At 43.2% G+C, this 20331-nt stretch overlaps 2 protein-coding genes across 2 annotated transcripts in view; both read left to right on the top strand.

Moving 5' to 3' along the window:
* The first annotated feature begins 2374 nt into the window (after window positions 1–2374).
* On the top strand, window positions 2375–9446 carry nsun4 (NOP2/Sun RNA methyltransferase 4). Its single transcript, XM_078407936.1, has 6 exons — window positions 2375–2515; window positions 3685–4166; window positions 6233–6387; window positions 6958–7118; window positions 7804–7928; window positions 9170–9446. Exons 1-6 carry the CDS (start codon window positions 2414–2416, stop codon window positions 9444–9446), a joined length of 1302 nt encoding a protein of 433 aa, XP_078264062.1. The 5' UTR covers window positions 2375–2413.
* A 2785-nt stretch (window positions 9447–12231) lies between these two features.
* LOC144598053 (vitamin D3 hydroxylase-associated protein-like) overlaps window positions 12232–20331 on the top strand; it is a 52841-nt gene continuing 44741 nt past the window's right edge. Inside the window, exons 1-4 of the mRNA XM_078407935.1 lie at window positions 12232–12267; window positions 13135–13290; window positions 15721–15837; window positions 19226–19366. Coding sequence (XP_078264061.1) covers window positions 12232–12267; window positions 13135–13290; window positions 15721–15837; window positions 19226–19366 — 450 coding nt within the window. The remainder of the gene's footprint in view (window positions 12268–13134; window positions 13291–15720; window positions 15838–19225; window positions 19367–20331) is intronic.

Here is a 20331-nt window from a genome sequence, read left to right as displayed (position 1 = left end):
TAGGCTGGGTCTTTATTCCTTAGAGTGCAGGAGGATGAGGGGTGATCTTATAGAGGTGTATAAAATCATGAGAGGAATAGATCGGGTAGATGCACAGAATCTCTTGCTCAGAGTACGGGAATTGAGAACTAGAGGATATAGGTTGAAGGTGAAGGGGAAAAAATTTAATAGGAATCGGAGGGGTAATTTTTTCACACAAAGGGTGATGGATGTATGGAACAAACTGGCAGAGGAGGTAGTTGAGGCAGGGACTATCCCAAGGTTTAGGAAACAGACAGTTACGTGGATAGGACAGGTTGGAGGGATATGGACCAAGCGCAGGCAGGTGGGACGAGAGTAGCTGGGACATGTTGGCCGGTGTGGGCAAGTTGGGCCAAAGAGCCTGTTTCCACATTGTATCATTCTATGACTCCACCTGTCTCAACATGCTAGAATAAGAGTCTTGACTTGTTATCAAAGAGTTTGGAGAGAAAAAATGCACATGTCAATGTGCCAGTTGTTAACCAACACCTTATGCCAACATTTTAAGTATTTTCTGACATGATTTATTGTGCCATCTATACACTGTTAAATTCTAGTTCTTCATTGAATGAACTTCCAAAACATGAAATCTACTCTATCATATTAAATTATCACTGAAATTGTAATTGTTGCTTGTCGTAGACTTGGTTTGTAGGTTGTAAAAATGTTATCTATTTTTGGCCAACTTGGTTGCTCGAGGCTGAAACGATTATGGTTCACAATGATCATTGGAACAATAACAACTGACAGTTTTGTCCTCAAGCATAGTTTCATTATCTTGCATTTTGCTATGGTTTACTGACTGCAAACCACAACTATACCAGTCACTTGTACACAAAACCCTTTAGCATTCTTGAATCTTTCTATTTACAAGGCAAAATGTGTTCATATTATCGAAACGTATAAGATTATTAAGGGGTTGGACACGTTAGAGGCAGGAAACATGTTCTCAATGTTGGGGGAGTCCAGAACAAGGGGCCACAGTTTAAGAATAAGGGGTAGGCCATTTAGAACTGAGATGAGGAAAAACGTTTTCAGTCAGAGTTGTGAATCTGTGGAATTCTCTGCCTCAGAAGGCAGTGGAGGCCAATTCTCTGAATGCATTCAAGAGAGAGCTGGATAGAGCTTTTAAGGATAGCGGAGTCAGGGGGTATGGGGAGAAGGCAGGAACGGGGTACTGATTGAGAATGATCAGCCATGATCACATTGAATGGCGGTGCTGGCTCGAAGGGCCGAATGGCCTCCTCCTGCACCTATTGTCTATTGTCTGTCCATCCACAAATCTATTTGGATAGCCTAGTCATCCCTGTCCAAAACCAAACAGCTATGGAAGTAACAGCAAGTGGTCTTGAAGTCAAGTCAATTTTATTTGTATAGCACATTTAAAAACAACCCACGTTGACCAAAGTGCTGTACATCTGATTAGGAAAAAAAAGAAACATACAGTGGCGTGAATGGTTAAACAAAGTTGGGCGTCAACGAATACATTGTGGAAAATGATTTTTATTCACAAAATGCTGGAGTAACTCAGCAGGTCAGGCAGCATCTCAGGAGAGAAGGAATGGGTGACGTTTCGGGTCGAGACCGTTCTTCAGAAAATGAGTGGAAAATGAGTTGCTTTTCCAGATGCTGACTGCGTTGCTTCGAATTTCAAGCTTTTATTTGTACACTGCAACTCGACTTCGCCTTAAAAAGCACAACGAAAACCCGAGATGTTAAAAAATCTTTTTTTTAAAACGCGACATTCTGCGTAGACGCTAGAAATTGGGCAACGCGAAAAAAAATCAGGAACGAATCAATTCCGACAATTATTCAGAATACAAACTAAGTCTCTTGTTTGATTTGACCCATTGCGCTATTCCAGCACTTTGTGTTCAATTATCATATCATATATATACAGCCGGAAACAGGCCTTTTCGGCCCTCCAAGTCCGTGCCGCCCAGTGATCCCCGTACATTAACACTATCCTACACCCACTAGGGACAATTTTTACATTTACCCAGCCAATTAACCTACATACCTGTACGTCTTTGGAGTGTGGGAGGAAACCGAAGATCTCGGAGAAAACCCACGCAGGTCACGGGGAGAACGTACAAACTCCTTCCAGTGCAGCACCCGTAGTCAGGATCGAACCTGAGTCTCCGGCGCTGCATTCGCTGTAAAGCAGCAACTCTACCGCTGCGCTACCGAGTTACATCCTTTTCCTCCTGACCCACTGCCATTTTGCGTCTATCTTCGGTATATACCAGCATCTGCAGTTCCTTTCTACACACCATGTTCCTTGTTTGATTTTGAGTCATTGAATTCAAAGTTGCCGCCGGCCCTTTCGAGCGGCGGAACGTTTCCGGTGGGAGCGAGTTTCTTGCCGGACCGATGCGGGCGGCGCTCAGTAATGGCGGCGCTCAGGGGTTGCAGCCTCCGCCTGAAGACTTTATGCGAGCGGCTGGGCGAGTGGCAGCGGCCGCCCCGGAGAGAAGCTCACAAGAAGAAATGGGTGAGTGTGTTTGACCGCGGTGAGCGCAGGGGCGACCGGTCGAAGCGGGCACCCGATTGATGGCGTGTAGGAAGGAAGTGCAGATGCTGGTTTAAACCGAAGATAGACACATCATGCTGGAGTAACTCAACGGGACAGGCAGCATCTCCGGTGAGAAGGAATAGGTGATGGTTCGGGTCGAGACCCTTCTTCAGACAAAGTCAGGGGAGAGGGGGGGAAGGAGAGGGGGAGGGGGAAGGAGAGGGGGAGGGGGAAGGAGAGGGGAGGGGGAAGGAGAGGAGGAGGGGGAAGGAGAGGGGGAGGGGGAAGGAGAGGGGGAGGAGGAGAGGACGGGATGGGGCAAGGGGGGGGAGGGGGCGAGGGCGAGAGGGGGAAAGGCGAGAGGGGGGGGGGGGGGAAGGTGGAGGTGGTGGGGGGGGGGGGGGGGGGACACAGATAAGGCGGCATGGTGGTGCAGCAATAGAGTTGCTGCCTTACAGTTGCAGTACCAGAGACCCGGGTTCAATCCCGACTACGGGTGCTTGTCTGTACAGATTTTGAACATTCTCCCCGTGACCTGCGTGGGCTTTCTCCGAGATCTACAGTTTCCTCCCACACTCCAAAGGCGTACAGGTTTATAGATTAATTGGCTTGGTAAATATAAAAGTTGTCCCTAGTGTGTGAAGGATAGTGTTAATATGCGGGAATCTCTTGTCGGCGGGGACCCGGTGGGCCGGTGGGCCGAAGGGCCTGTTTCCGCGCTGTATCTCTAAACTATATAAGGAAGTGTAAGGTGTAAGAACGAGACATCAAAGGGTGTGGAGATCAAGAAAAGTGTAGAATAGATAATTGTTAGCTGGGTGAAGGTTACAACAAAGGAAACAGAAAATATAACCAGGGACAATCGGACTGGTCGGAGAACTGGGAAGGGATGGTGAAAGAGGGAAAGCAAGGATTACTTGAAATTAGAGGTCAGTGTTCATACCACTGGGATGTAAGCTGCTCAAGTGAGATATGAGGTGCTGTTCCTCCAATTTGCTCTGGGCCTCACTCTGACAATGGAGGAGGCCCAGGACGTGTCAGAGTGGGAATGGGAGGGGGAATTAAAGTGTTTAGCAACCGGGAGATCAGGTAGGTTTTGGAGGATTGAGCGGAGGTGTCGATTGATGGTGTCTTCTTTCCACCCGAAGGCTTCGTTCCGGCCCAGTGCCCGAGGCGCTCAGCTGGCGCTGCAGAACCTGGACATGAGCTGTGGCCCGCAGTTCGGTGACCTCTGGCCCTCTGTTCGCGTCGGCCTCCTCTGCGAGCAAAAGTACGGGGCTCTGCTCAATGGTTTCGAGGACGTGGAGAAGGTGATCCGACAGATGGAACTGCAGCAGGCCAAAGACTTTGTGTACGGCGGCTGGGACAAGGCGGCGGGCCAGGAGGCGGGCTGCACGCCGAAGGCAGGCTGCAAACCACGCGGAATTCGGGATTTACCTCAAGACTTGCAAACGTCTGAATCTCAAGATTTGCAAACGTCTGAATCTTGTCCTGATCCTTCGTTGGCTGATGGTGACTCGGGCCGAGAATCTGCATCTTCCCTGGAAACGAAACAGTATCTATCCGTTAGCCCAAACCTTAAATGTTTCACATTTCCAAGAGGAGATACCACACGTTTTAAACCATCAAGGTATTTTAATGGCTACCTATCCATGTTTTCCATGGCTACCTATCCAGGTTCTCCAGAAATGCTGCCTGACCCACTGAGTTACTCCAGCACTTTGTTATTTTTTTGTAAACCAACATCTGCAGTTCCTTGTACCTAAATTAATGGCTAGTCCATGGAACACTTGCGGCCCATTTGTTGAATGCAACATATCCGCTATAGTGAAGGGGTGATCTCCGTTTTGAGGCACGCTACGTTGAAGCCAGCACTTCTCTGGAGGCCATTTGGTGGAAGAAATATACGATTGTTTCCATCCAGCCTTTTATGGTCACTTATAATGTGGATATAGAATTATTGCAGTTACTTCCTACACGTTACTCCAGGTGTCTGTGCAGAAATTGCTATGTCTTTTCCAATATCATTGGTTCCTCCAAAAGATTTGTTTGGTTATTTTTCTTTTTAAACTTGACCCAGTTATACTTCCTGAAGCGAGGGAGACAACTGATAACTTGCCAGTTCTTGCATTATTGCATCTCTGCAATAATAGAACTGCATGCTCCTAATCGGTTAGTTGTTACAATATGAAACAAATTCATTATTACTCTTCTTTGAAGCGCCATCCTCCTTATATAGTCAGAACTGATGGGCAGATCCAGGGATTATTGCACAGATTCGGTCTCTTCCTGTGGATTGTTAACCGATTCACATTTTCCGCTCCATTCTGCACATATTTATAGCGTCCACTTCCTTTGGAAAAAGATTGCTGGAAACTTTACAACCCCCCATACGTTCAAGATGTACGATTCCTGTTCTAAAATGTAGCAGTTCATTCAAACGGCATGGCATACTGATAAATACGTGCCAGGTGCAGGTTTCTGATACCTTTACTTGCATGCATCAGTAATTGGGCTCCTAATACTTTAGTATTCACCATTTTTAATTCTGAACTTAATAAATCAATTAGATTTGTTGTGTAGACTCAAACCTTTCTCAACATTCCTCTATCCCAAGCATCAATCATCTTCTGCCTGTAGATACCCACTCCTGTCAGAATATCACCCAGTCATTCTCTCAGCTCAAATATTATGTTATGTTGAAATGTTTCAAAATACAGGTAATGGAGGACAGAATGTCAGATGTGGTGTTAGGAATTGGCAATTCCAGGAATTTTTAAAATGAAGATAAAATGGTGTCTGATGACTGATGGCAGTCTCGCCAACAGTCTCTCTTTTTTGTTATTTTTAGTTTGTTTTAAAAGTCTGTGCTAATGTTCTCTGGTTTGTTTTTAATGTTGGGGGTGGGGAGGGGGTCGGGGGAAACTTTTTTCAATCTCTTACCTTGCCGGAGTTGCGATTCACGTTTTTTTTTCTGGATCTTAACTCCGGTCGTTCTGCCCCCTAACGTCATGGAGCTGGCGGCCTTGCACGAGACTGACTATGAGCCCCACAGCGAGGCCGTGGACTTGCCATCGGAGCCTGCGATCCCTTGCCTGGGATCGACGCTCCAACCATGGTCTGCGGATTTCAACATCGAGGAGCTCACAGTCTTGGGTAAAGACTGATGTCGGGAAGCTCCAAAGTCGCAGGAGGTTCGACTAGCCCCGACCCGGGGTCTGATCGTCCGGCACGGGGGAGCTGAGATCCCTCCAATGCGGGAGCTTGATCGCCCCGACGCAGAGGGCTCGACCGCCGTTAGCGGGAGCCAAGATCGCCCAGACAACCGAAGGTTCGAGTGCCCCGAACGCGGGAGAACAAAGAAGGAAAGAAGATTGAACTTTTTTTGCGTTCCATCACAGTGAGGAATGTGGAGGAGTCGCTGTGGTGGATGTTCAAGTTAAAAATTTATTTGGATGTCTTGTTGCTCTTTATTGGTATGACTGTCTGGCAAATCAAATTCTTCATATGTTGCGAAACATACTTGGCTAATAAGGTACTATTATGATTATGAGTAAATACAAAATGAAATAGAATGAAAGCTTTGCATCAGTTTTGAAAATGTTAGAAATGGAATCTTCCTTTCCTTTTAGAAAGGTGATTTTTTAAAATCTATTGGCATTATATATTTTTCAATGTTATTTTGTTTCATTTCAGACAAGGAAGTTTAAGAATGCTGGAATATTATCTAATGGATGCTGCATCACTTCTTCCAGTACTCATTCTGGATGTTCAGCCAGGTCACGCTGTCCTCGATCTATGTGCAGCGCCTGGTGGGAAGACTTTGGCACTGTTGCAGACTGAATGCTGTCGTAAGTTATCAAAGCATTTTCAGTGATGATCATTGTAAGACTTTGAAAACAGTATAATAAAAGAGAGTCTTATTTATTGGAGAAACAAGGAACTGCAGATGCTGGTTTGCAAAAAATAATACAAAGTGCTAGAGTAACTTAGTAGATCAGGCAGCATCTCTGAAGAACATGGATAGGTGACATTTCGGGTCAAGACTTTTCTTTAGACTCGCACTTTAGGTTGGGACTCTTCCTCAAACTGAAGAAGGGTCCTGATCTGAAACGTCGCCTATCCTTGTTCTCCAGAGGTACTGCCTGACCTGCTGAGTTTCTCCAACATTTTGTGTAATATTTATTGGGCTATTAAATATATATACAAAGTAAGACAGGAGGAATTAAGGTTTAAAATTAGTCATTAGCCTTAAAGCTTTGCATCAGTTTTGAAGTTTGTTAGTGGGGTCATTGTCCAGAAGGAGGGATGAAGATACGTTTAAGTGCTGATACTGCATAAATAAGAGTCAGATTTGCAGTATCTGCTGCTTTAATTTTCATATTGTTAAATGTTGCTATTGTTCTTGTCTTTTGGAGCAGGACATCTTGCTATCAATGATATATCCTCATCTCGCCTAAGTCGGTTACGTAAAATTCTTCACAATTATGTCCCAAAGAATCTTTGTACGGAAGATAGACTACGCATCACGTCATTTGATGGCAGGCTCTGGGGAGAAATAGAGAGGGATACCTTTGATAGGGTGAGTACATTATTACATGGCAAGCCTCATTGTGTCATGAAAAAAGTGCTTCAATCACCATATGCCATATTTCCTCACAACACAGAAGAAAATAAAACATATAAAATTCTGAGGTAAAGTGGATAGTCAGTCTTTATCCAAGGTTGAAAATGTCAAATGCAAGAGTGCACAGCTTTAAGGTGAGAGGGGGAAAGCTTAAAGAAGACTCAATAGGCATTTATTTTTACACAGAGAGTGGTAGGTGCCTGGAATGTGCTGCCGGAGGAAATGGTGGAAACAGAAATGATAGCAATGTGTAAGATACATTTATGCAGACATATAAACAAGCAGGGAATGGAGATATATAGCCCATGAGATATATAACCCGTGTAAACAGATTATGCATTAAGGTTCGCAAGATTGTGGGGCAAAGGGTCGGTTGCTGTGCTGTACTGTTCTATGAGCCCATTTTGTCTCATTGAGTCCATGCCATCTTACAGAGCATTCCCATTCCCCACTAACCTATTCTCCCCACATTTCTATCATCCCCTCCCAGATTTTACCACTCACCCGCACACAAATTAACCTGTCGATTTCTACGTTGAACAAAGGAGGAAGAGAGTGTGGAAATGTTTATTGGCATCCATCCAAACTTTCCAGGAAAAAATATCAATAATAAAGTTGTTTATGTTAATTGTCATTGCAGGTGTTGGTTGATGCTCCTTGTACAACGGATAGGCATTCAGTACTTGAAGACGACAACAACATCTTCAACAGGTTGCGGATCAGGGAACGGCAAATGCTGCCTCTATTACAGACCCAGCTATTGGTGTGAGTATTTTAAGAAAATAACTGCAGATGCTGGTACAAATCGAAGGTATTTATTCACAAAATGCTGGAGTAACTCAGCAGGTCAGGCAGCATCTCAGGAGAGAAGGAATGGGTGATCTTTCGGGTCGAGACCCTTCTTCAGACTGAAGAAGGGTCTCGACCCGAAACGTCACCCATTCTTTCTCTCCTGAGATGCTGCCTGACCGGCTGAGTTACTCCAACATTTTGTGAATAAATACCTTCGGTGTGAGTATTTTGATCATTTCACTCTGTTTGCCACCCAAATTGATCATCCTCCTCCTCCCCCCCCCCCCCCCCCCCATCTCAGTAATGTGACACTAGATTTTTATTTTTCACGTTGCCTCTGGACCCTCGCTGTGGTGATATGTTGCTTGTCCAATTTAAAATTACTAGAAGTGAGAGGCAATCTATATTATTAGATGTGGGCATGATATTCACAGGTAACTGTTTATTTAGTATGAAAGTTGTGAATACAGGGGTAGAGAAGCCAGAAAATCAGAAGTTTATAAATAAAAAAGGATGAAAGATCATTCAAAGGGAATCTAAACACTGTTTCTCTTATTACAAATGACAAATACCGCCTTAACTGATGAATATTTGTCGCATATTCTATTATTTCTGTATTCCAGCATTTCTCCGTTTTTATTTTTGCGACAAAGCGAGTTAATTTAGCGAGTAAATCATTCAGGTTACATCCCTGAATTGTGCTGAGTGTATTGGTCTTGGTTTATGCAGGGAGTATTAGTCGTATCAGTTTGCTTCCCCTTCCTCCCCCACCCCCTAAAGATGGGCATAGTTAAGAAGAATCAGTTACATTTTTGTTACCAGTCATTATCCAAAATGGCACAGGCCTGTGGGAACATCAGATGACCTTATTATTGGGTTTTTATTAAATATTTTGTTTTTCCCCACTCATTCAAAGAACAAAACAAGGAGCCGGGGAAACTCTGCAGGCCAGGCAGCATCTATGGAGGGAAGTTGACTGACAATGTATCTATCCATTTCCCTCAATAGATGTTCCCGGGTCTACTGTGTTCCACTGGTAGGTATTTCAATCCTACTTTGATAATATACAGTAATAATATGCCAGGCCATTTAATCCCCCCTTTGTTTCCTATCAATGCCTCAAATTTTCCAATTGCATTTCAAGATTAATGTCAAACAATATTGCCAGAGAATCGTGTGTTGATTTTTTTTCTCCCTTCCCTTCTCTTTCTCAGCTCTGGTATTCTTGCCACAAAGCCTGGCGGGTCAATTGTGTACTCAACGTGTAGCTTATCCCAGTTGCAAAATGAGTGTGTGGTGGAGAGGGCAGTACAAGTGGCAGAGACGGAACATGGCATGGAGCTTCAACTGGAGGACCTGACTGACATCCGGGCACACTATAGAGAGACATTTAATTTCTACGGCCGCTGTAGAGTTGGTGAATTAGTTCTTCCACATCTTACTGCAAATTACGGGCCAATGTATTTCTGTAAGCTGCACAAAATACATTAAAAGTGTTTATTATTTAATTTTGTGGAGTAGCTGGTTTTATTTTCCTCTTGGGAATGTAACTTGAATCTCATTTGCTGCCTTCTTGATCAAGTGAGCAATGCTATCTTTTGGCAAGCTTCTACTTTCATCTTTAATGTAGAGGATGTTATTTCAGAAAATAAAGATGTGGGTGAAGTCAAATAGCATCATGAGACAAAAGTGTTGGTGGGAGTTATCCACAGGCTTACAAACAGTATTGGTGAAGCAGGGGGCACCATCAAAGAGGAAATTAGAAATGCATGCAGCAAGGGTGCTGCAGTAAATATAGGTGATCTTTAAATTTGCATACAGTTCAGCTTAACTAAATCAGGAGGAAGAAATCCTGGAGTATTTTTTAGGGTTTTCTTTTTGTTTTGGACCAGTATGTTGAGCAGGTGACCAGAGAACACACTGGACTAGGCATGTTGCAAATAACAAGCATTATTTGAGAAAAGTGAGGAGGTAAAGGAAATTAGTATTAGTATGAAAATAATTTCATATTTTATTTATTTCATATTTCAGATACAGCGCGGAAACAGGCCTTTTCGGCCCACCAAGTCCGCGCCGCCCAGCGATCCCCGCACATTAACACTATCCTACACACACTAGGGACAATTTTTACATTTACCCAGTCAATTAACCTACATACCTGTACGTCTTTGGAGTGGGAGGAAACCAAAGATCTCGGAGGTCACGCAGGTCACGGGGAGAACGTACAAACTCCTTACAGTACAGCACCCGTAGTCAGGATCGAACCTGAGTCTCCGGCGCTGCATTCGCTGTAAAGCAGCAACTCTACCATTGCGCCACCGTGCCGCCCTGGTGAATGCTGGTGAAGTCAATGGCACTGCAAGCCAATAAATCCCTAGGGCTTGATAATTTGCAAACCAGTGTCCTTAAGGTGCCGGCAATGGAAATGGCTGTGCTGGTGAACATACGATCTAATTAGAACGAAAGCAACTACCTTTCTAATGTTTTTAAAGATGTCACGGGAGTACTTCTGAATTGAGTTGAGAACATACTCCCTTTTGTTTGTTCCAAGATAAACTGCTATCACACCATGCTTACACCGTGATTGCCTACACTGTGATTGAACACTGAATGAAACAATGATCAGTCATCAAGGTACGTTTTAGAAACCATCTCTAAATATGCCCACTTGATGTGTTTTTGGTTTCGCAGCACAGCAGTAACAAGACCTGGCTACCACTGGCAAGGCCAACATTTATTGCTATTAACTAATTGACGAGATGGTGGTAGTGAGCCTTGAAACTGCTGGGGTCCTTCTCGCCAAGATACATCCATTGTGCTGTTGGGTGAGATGTTCCAGAATTTACAATGAAGGACAGGCAATTGTATTTCCACATAGTGTAGGACTTGGAGAAGAACCTACAGGTGCTAATGATTTGATTTGGCAGTTTCTCCATCCACTGCCCTTGTTGTCCGTATGGTAGAAGCGGCAGGTGTTTGGAGGTGGGTAACTAGCATGCATTCTGCAGGTGGCCCATCACCCTGACGTCACACTCAGTCAACTGTGCTCCAGTAATGGGGGAAATGAATGTTTAAGGTGGTAGAAGTAGTTTCAGTTGGGCAGTGCTATCATGTCAAGATTCTTAAAGGTTTTGGAGCTACCAAGGCATGTGGAGGGCATTCCATGACACATCGGATATGTGCTATGTTGATGTGAGAAGGTATTGGGGGCATCATAAGCTAAATATCAAAACCTAAGCAGAAGCAGTTTTCAGATGAGTAGCACCATTGATGACAGCTTCCATCACTATTGATTGTGAGGTGACCGATTGGGCAGGTAATCAATCTGATTGGATTGGTTATGCTTTTTGTGGCAACTTTGCACTTTGTTAAATGGATGCCAGTGTTGTAAACATCGAAACAAACTGTCTAGAGGCACTCACAGGCAGACACAAAATGCCGGAGTAACCCAGTGGGACAGGCATGGGTGACCTTTCAGGTCGAGACCCTTCTTCAGACTGATTCTAGAAGCATTGTTCGTTCTGAGTACAGGTCTTCATGACTGTAATGCTGTCTGGTCACTGCAGTGTCCTGCTCTGTCCACCATTTAATGATACCAAATAGAGTGAATCACATGGGAGCAAGTGAAGGTGAATCATCTACTCCGCAGTTCTGGCTGGATGGTATTTTATAATATTAAAATTGTATGCACAGATCTGATATGTTGAGGTGCCAATGAGCAATGAAGTAGAGCCATAGTTTTCGTGCTCTGAATAAGGTAAATTATTCATTATTCATCCAGATGTGTCTTCAGATGAGACAATGCCATGCAGGCACCTCAAGCCCCTAAATGGGTCATTCAAGACTGGATCAGAATCGAGGCCTGAACATTATTAAACATTTCAAATGAAGAACGGACTGCAACTGAACACAACCTACCTGCTTCAACAAAGATTTCTCGAGGAACGTTGTGGGAACATTTTACCAGCCCCACGGCTTAATTATTGCCACGTTTTAGACAAAGAAACCAGTCAGTTGGAAGTTTGGAACATTGGTGTTTGAAGCAGTTGGGTTCTAGAACACAATATAAAGGTACAAAAAGTTGAGAATGTGGCAGTTTAGACGGTTGAAATTGTACAATTGGTAAAAAAATCTAGAGAGAGGAGGAGAAGCAGAAAGTAGCAGAAATGGTGCTAGGCAAATCGAGAAGGTAACAAGAGCTAAACATAAGAAGTAAGATAACACCCACAGAACCAAGCAAAAGAAAATCAAAAGAAACGGGATAACAGGATTTTTAATGAAAATTAAGATCTATAAAACTGTCAAGATAGAGGTGAGTTACTAAACTTCTCAAGAAATACTAACACGTAGATTTAATACCATAAAAATTAGGAATATGTGTAGATGAATAGAAGGATGTATTTAATACAACCAGTAAACAATGCCTGAAGAATTGATGCAGATGGCAAATATGGCTGCCTCCAACCTTGTCTATTGCTTTTGATCCTCTCGATGTGGCCTACTCCACAATGGTGAGATGAATTGTAGACCAGTCCATCACTTTGCAAAACATTTGTAATTTGTCCACCAGACCTTATTGGAGATCCCGGATTCAATTCAATTTAATTTCCCTTCCCTTTCGCATACCAACCTGTCTTTCTTTGGCCTCCTCCACTGCCATAGTGAGGTCACATGCAAACTGGAAGAAAAGCACCTCATATTCCTCTTGGGCAGCTTACAACCCAACAGCATGAGCATTGATTTCTCCAATTTCAGGAATACACCGACCCTCCCAAACCTTCTCATCTACCCAGCTCTTCCCATCGCACACATCATTCCTTGAGCATGTAATGAGCATCATTTCGCAGATGGGAAATATATGGATTAGTCTGTTAATTTTTTGGGCTTCAATCATGCCTGGGCATTGGAATTACAATCTAATTCTCTTGTGCCAATTTGAAGTGTGGAAGTTCTGATCAAAGGTTGATATAAAAATTGGTCAACAAAGGTTGCAAAAATATTGAATATATGTTTCAGTAATTCATTTTATGGGATGTTGCCAAGTTCAGCTTGTCCACTGTTTCTTCTATAATTGATGGACAATCTTGAATAGTCATTGATAGAGTATTGCTGATGTGTGGAAAAAAGAAAAAAGAATTAACAACTGTGTTAGTTTCAGAGTAATTTTATTTCCCTCTAGGTCTTTTCTATTATTGTAATCTCCATTGCCCTGTCTGTGAAGTTGATGAGATGGCTGGAGAAAAGGCACTATCATCAGGTGATTTTGAAAGTTCGCTCGAGGAGGGAAGAATCATTAAATGACATGAAACAGGTTATGGATGTGATTAAAACAATGGTAAGTGCTTCCTGTCTCTTCCAGCTGGATGCCAGCAAAAAAATCCTGTTTGGATTTGGGCATTTTCCCATGTGTATACTATAAAACTTCATACTTAACCCAACATTTCCTGAGCAGAGCTTTTGAATAATAGTGGAAGAGGATCCAAAAATACAGTTTTTCAACTGAATATGGGGATTGATTACCAAGGTTGGGATTGAACCCTATTGCACTTTGTCTCCAAGCCACTTGGAGTGTGCTGGGATTCAATGACATTTTAGAAGAAGGTGAAGATTTATTTTCTCCCGCCCACCTCTTTGGTTGATGACATGTTGACAATAACCTTGCCTTTATTTAGCAAGATTACTCTGGAATGTTATTAGTGTGGAGTGGATATATAACACTAGTCAGGCCTACTCCCAAATCCATATGCTGAAAAATCAACATTTATCAAATTACCAAAATTTAGTGGGGGAAAAAAACGTTTTTTATATTAGATTACTTCAATACCCATACTACCGAGCAGCTATGAACAGTATATAATTATTCGTTTAGAGATACAGAGCGGAAACAGGCCCATCGGTCCACCGAGTCCTCAACGACCAGCAATCCCCGCACACTAATATCCTACACACAAGGGGCAATTTACCCTTTTCCCAAGTATACAAACCCAATTAACCTACAAACCTGTACGTCTTTGGAGTGTGGGAGGAAACCGAAGATCTTGGAGAAAACCCACGCAGTCAGGGGAAGGATGTACAAACTCCATACAGGCAGCACCTGTAGTCAGGGTCGAACCTGGGACTCCGGCGCTGCAAGCGCTGTAAGGCAGCAACTCTACCGCTGCGCCACCGTGCCGCCATGATTATGATCGCTTTCAACCACAGAGTCGGTTCCCAGTTACCTCCACAGTTTTGTTCTTGAAGTTGAAGTCATTCACTGTGGAAATGTCCCTGAGCACAACGAAACACGATTCTAAAAAGCAAATCGCCAACAATCCCTACTATAGAGCCTGTCCCAGTTACGCGATTTTTAAGGTGACTGCCGGCGACTGTCAAAGTCGTAGCAGATCGCCAAAATTTTCTTTTACCCTATGACAATGACCACGACAATGCCGAGTCAGGTCGATACAAGTTACTTTTTTTTTGTGAAACTAGCACCTGGTTAAGAGATTACACCGTCTTCGGAAACATCGCAAAATTCCCACGCTTACCTGACCGTCAAACTGTCGCCTCCAATCTACCTGTCAAATGTCCTGACGGTAAATAAATTGGTTAAACAAAACTATCTCTGGTATCTTCAAATGCCTTTTCTTAATTTAATATTACGTGCTTCTAAATGCATCTGCGACAACCTAGCAAACCCGGGGACAGCATGCGACAGCGCCCGCTGTCGACAAGCCAGCTGTCGCCGAGAAATTTCTATCTGGGAATTTTTTCTGCGACTCTCCGAGATCCGCTACGATTCATTGAAGACTCCTCACGATCATGCCCCCGACACCCCGGCGAACGTTCGGCAACAGCCTAGTCGCCGGCAGTCACCTTAAAATCGCCTAAGTGGGACAAGGCCCTTAAAGTCTTGAACTCCGTTATTGCCATGGTGAGGGTTTAGAGTATTTTGGATTTTATAAATTTATAGATACATAAAAGTAGCTTTATACACTCACTCAGAAAAGAAAATAATTAACTTTTTGCAATTGCTAAATGTTTCGTAAAATAATGAGCATATAACCAAACTGGTTATTGTAATTTCTGACAACATGGTCAATGGAACTGCGACCAAAGAAGAGTTTTGTTTCCTGCATCTAAATCTGATTTCTGTTTTATTAATTGACCGGAGCTATATGTGGCAATGTGCTTGAAATGATTAGATTTGCGATGAAACAACTTTCTTTGGTAAATTACAATACTGAGGCATGAACTAATTGCCTGCTAGCTGGTGCCAGAAGGTTATGGGCTCAGCTCTAACTCCAGATACTTCAGCAGGTGAAATCAAGACCTTTCCGCTGATTCAAGTGGACACAACAATATGCCATTCTGAAGGTTCATAGAAATATAGAAAATAAGTGCAGGAGTAGGCCATTCGGCCCTTCAAGCCAGCACCGTCATTCAATGTGATCATGGCTGATCATCCAAAATCAGTTCCCCGTTCCTGCTTTTTTCCCCTTATCCCTTGATTCCGTTAGCCCTAAGAGCTAAATCTAACTCTCTCTTGAAAACACCTGATATTTTTCAGCATGTATGGTCTTTTCTTTCTGATCTAGTGTATTAATTCTGAGAATTATTGGATCAGTTTCACAATGTTACCGGCACTGTGCAGCACCTCTAATCCTGTTGCTGCACCTTCGGTCTCTTACTTGTCCTTCTGAGGATAAAGGAGAGTGATAGAAAATGGTTCCTAATTACCTGTATTTTTGTTTGTACTGTAACCAATATGCTCTTCTCTCTTTAGGGTACTTTTCAAACAAAAATTGACCATGAACTCCTTCTCTCACTTCGTGACCTCTGTAAATCAATAAAGAATGGGGATGTGTCAGCAAGTTACATACTGCATGCCTACATGGACAAAGTAAGAGAACAGCCATGTTTCATTCTAGATTACATGTTATGGAGCCTCACTCCATTCCTATGATATTCGCCTTGTCTCTCTTAAATATTCTTGCTATTGAGGGCGTGCAGCATAGGTTTACTAGGTTAATTCCCGGAATGGCGGGACTGTCATATGTTGAAAGACTGGAGCGACTAGGCCTGTATACACTGGAAATTTGAAGGATGAGAGGGGATCTTATCGAAACATATAAGATTATTAAGGGGTTGGACACTTTAGAGGCAGGAAACATGTTCCCAATGTTGGGGGAGTCCAGAACCAGGGGCCACAGTTTAAGAATAAGGGGTAGGCCATTTAGAACGGAGATGAGGAAAAACTTTTTCAGTCAGAGAGTTGGAACTGAGATGAGGAAAAAGTTGTGAATCTGTGGAATTCACTGCCTCAGAAGGCAGTGGAGGCCAATTCTCTGAATGCATTCAAGAGAGAGCTAGATAGAGCTCTTAAGGATAGCGGGTATGGGGAGAAGGCAGGAACGGGGTACTGATTGAGAATGATCAGCCATGATCACATTGAATGGTGGTGCTGGCTCGAAGGGCCGAATGGCCTACTCCTGCACCTATTGTCTTTTGTCTATAAAGTGATCGACAGTCACTGCCTTTCATGTACTTTCATGCATTGTACAGATGGTGAAGGTTTCGTTGAAAGATTTATCGACCTACAGAGCTGGCAGCAATCTAATTGTCCAAGGGAGATGCAACACCTCTCCTTATACCTCCTTCCTCGACTTCATCCAGGGACCCTGACAGTCCTTTCAGATGTGGCAGAGGTTTACTGGCACCTCCTCCAACCTCATTTACTTCACCTGGTGCTCCCGATGTGGGCTCCTGTATATATTAGCTAGACCAAACTTAAACTAGGCGATCATTCAATCTGCCTTGGCCTACGCAATCTCCTGGTTGCCAAACTTTTTCATTCCCCCTCCCATTCCCGCATTGACCTTTATATCGTGGGTGAGGCCACATGCAAATTGGAAGAACAGCACCTCATATTTCACTTGGGCAGTTTACGACCCAAAGTTATGAACGGTGATTTCCCTAATTTCAAGTAATTCAAGTTTTCCCTGGGTGCTCCAGTTTCCTCACACACTCCAAACACGTACAGGTTTGTAGGCTAATTGGCTTGGTAAATTTGTAGATTGTCCTTAGTGTATGCAGGATATGGTTAGTGTGCGGGGATCGCTGGTTTGCATGGACACGGTGGGCCGAAGGGCCTGTTTCCGCACTGTATCTCTAAACTAAGAAGGAGGGAAAGCCTGGACGGAGCCTGCTAGATTTTGCTATGGTGGCTGCAGACTCCTGGAAGATGTAATGGCTAATAAGATCACCGCACACCCCTCGGTTCACTGCAGATTATTGGCATGCTGCGCCAAAATCATGCTCTTCCATAATATCTCTCCAGCCAGTGGTATGGTGCATGCTTTCCAACATAATGAGCAGACCCTGAATAAACCTCTTTGCTTTAAAGTCTGGGCCAACAAGCTGTGCAATGTTGTCCTCTCTGCAGAACTGGTCCTCATGGTTGGCCTTCAGCACACACATCCTGCACACACTTCATCTGTTCCACTTGCACCTGCACCTGTTTTTTCTATCCGTGCCACCTGGGGGCAGACCTCCAACACTGATAATGAATGAATGAATGAGTGAATGAATGAATGAATGAATTAATGAATGAATGAATGAATTAATGAATGAATGAATGAATGAGTGAATTAATTCATTAATTAATATTTTATTGTCACATATGACAAGTCACAATGAAGTTCTTTCTTTTGCATACCCAAGGTATGCAAAGAGTCGCCACATAAAGGGTGCCAACAAAGTTACAAAGTATCCCATGCAGATCCTCCTTTGCTCTCTCCCCCTCCCTTCACCCACCCACCTCCCCCTCCCTCACGGCGGTCCCCCCACGCCGGATGAGAGGTGAGAGAGATTTTATTTACATCTTCAGGAAAGGGCTGATTCTTCTGTTTACACAACAATGTTATCTGAAAAACATCAAAAATGGTGAGAGTTATCAAATGTTATCCTTTAAGGCGGATGAGAGTCAGCGCAATGCAGGTATCTTTGTGTGTCCTTTTACAACATGGTTTGTTCTCTTCCTATTTTTGTACTCGTTACTCGCCTGAGTATAGAAGTTGGGAGTTCGTGTTGCAGTTGCATAAGCTGTTGGTGAGGCCGCATTTAGAGTATCGTGTTCAGTTCTAGGCATCATGTTATAGGAAAGATGTTGTCAAGTTGGAAAGGGGGCAGAGAAGATTTACAAGGATGTTGCCAGGGCTAGAGGGTCTGAACAGTAAGGAGAGGTTGAGTCGGCAAGGACGCTGTTCTTTGGAGCACAGGAGGATCTTATTGAGTTGTATAAAATCTTGATAGGGATAGATCGGGTAGACACAGCTCACCCCCATTCCATGACACACTGGTTAACCTGAGGGATACCTTCAGCAACAGACTAGTTCCACTAAGATGCAGCACAGAACGCCACAGGAGATCCTTCTTCTCTATGGCTATCAAACTGTACAACTCCTCCCCCTTCTGTTGCAGGGTGAACTGTCCCTACCCCCCCCCCCCCCCAAATCTTTGCACATCCCCAATCCTTTCCACTCGTCACTTTAATTTCATGTTTCATGTTTCTTGTGTTTTATGACTGTTGGCAGATCAATTTCCCTCATGGGATAAATAAAGCTTTATCATATCATATCGTAGATGCACAGTGTCCTTTGCCCAGAGTAGGCGAATCGAGGACCAGGGGGCATAGGTATAAGGTGAAGGGTTAAGAAAAGATTTAATAGGAATCTCAGCGGTAACTTTTTCACACAAAGGGCGGTGGGTGTATGGAACAAGCTGCCAGAGGAGGTAGTTGAGGCAGGGACTATTCCAGCATTTAAAAAAACATTTAGACAAGTAAATGGATAGGACAGGTTTGGAGGGATATGGACCAAATGCGGGAAGGTGGGACTAGTGTACCTGGGACATGTTATCCCATGTGGGCAAGTTAGGCCGAAGGGCATGTTTCCACACTGTATCACTCTATGACTCTATAACTCTATGACTCCATTCAATTCTGTGCCAGTTCAGTAAGGGCATGAACTGATGTGTGGCATATAGGACGATGGTGAGGCAACTTACCATCCTCCATGCTGAATGATCTGTACAATCAAGAACATCACGTAAGAAGGTAAAATCATTTTTAAAAATAAACAATTTAAAACAGTTACCTTCTGAGTCATGAAAAATGTAGTTTGGTCAGTAACGTTTCATCCAAGAACTGCGTGAAATTTTACATGTTGCCAGTGCTAATTTACAATCACTGTCCTCGCTCGGTTTATTTTTTGATATTACTTTCTTCACAGGCTTTGGAAGCCACAAGAAAATTCAACTGCATCACAGAATTTCTTCCAGAATGCCAAAGCGTGCTTTTAGAACTGCATCCTGAGAATAAGGGTTTACTGTATGGGATCCCCATCAGCATCAAGGAGAACATTAACTGCAAGGTAGAACATTTTGTCAAAAATGCATTAGGTATTAAGTGCTGTAGATTCTTTGGAACTGGTTGAGATTTCGCATGAATAATTTACTTTGATTAAAGTTTAAAATGTCAGGAAGTCCTTTAAAATTAAGGAGAAGAATCGCAATCCCCCTCTTAGTCAATGCTATTTGTCGATTTTATTTACCGTTTTTCACAATTTTTTCCCCATTCTGTCCAAACGTCATGACTCCCTTGTCAGAAATTCATTCTGGGTCCAATATCTGTCAGTTATTTATGGATGAAATGCGAGCCCCTGCCCAATCTACCATGGCAACACCACTGCCAAATCTAATCATATCCTCACCCAGTGTCTTTGCATCTACACTTCTATCAACAGCTGCTGGAGGAAAGATGACATTAAGCTGGAAAGAATCTAGAGAAGGTACACGAGGATGTTGCCAAGACATGAGCACCTAAGCATTGGGGACTAGGACTTTGGAACATAGGAGGCTCGGGGGTAATCAGATAGAGGTGTATAAAATCATGAGGGGAATAGATAGAACGAATCCACAGAATTTTATTTCCTAGAGTAGAGGAATCAAGAACTATAGTTCTATAGGAACTATAGGGGTTTAAGGTGAAAAGGGAAAGATTTAATATTATGTTCAGGTTATTTTCCCGATATTTGGTATCAAGGGCTTATTTCGCCCATTTATAAGAGTGGAAACAAATCAGATCCAAACATTTATCGTGGCATCTGTGTCAGTGGTTGCCTAGGGAAGTTATTCTGCAGTATTATAAATAACAGAATACAGGATTTCCTTAGCAAATATAATATTCTCAGTAAAAATCAAAGTGGCTTCCTTCCAAAACACCGCACCACTGACCATATCAAATCAAATCAAATCAAATCAAATTGCTTTTATTGTCATTCAAAAATAAATTTGAACGAAATTGTCGTTACCATGCAGTCACTAACAATAAAGAGCA

This window comes from Rhinoraja longicauda, chromosome 11, assembly GCF_053455715.1.
Source record: "Rhinoraja longicauda isolate Sanriku21f chromosome 11, sRhiLon1.1, whole genome shotgun sequence".
NCBI lineage: Eukaryota > Metazoa > Chordata > Chondrichthyes > Rajiformes > Arhynchobatidae > Rhinoraja > Rhinoraja longicauda.
Note: the sequence above shows the minus strand (reverse complement) of the source record. Positions and strands in the feature narration are given on the sequence as shown.

Excerpts from the sequence above, each read along its gene's own strand:
- nsun4 (XM_078407936.1), top strand. The coding sequence starts at position 2,414 with ATGGCGGCGCTCAGGGGTTGCAGCCTCCGCCTGAAGACTTTATGCGAG. Across the intron at positions 2,516-3,684 it reads AAGCTCACAAGAAGAAATGG|GCTTCGTTCCGGCCCAGTGC; the intron begins GTGAGTGTGTTT and ends TTCCACCCGAAG. Across the intron at positions 7,119-7,803 it reads AGAGGGATACCTTTGATAGG|GTGTTGGTTGATGCTCCTTG; the intron begins GTGAGTACATTA and ends TTGTCATTGCAG.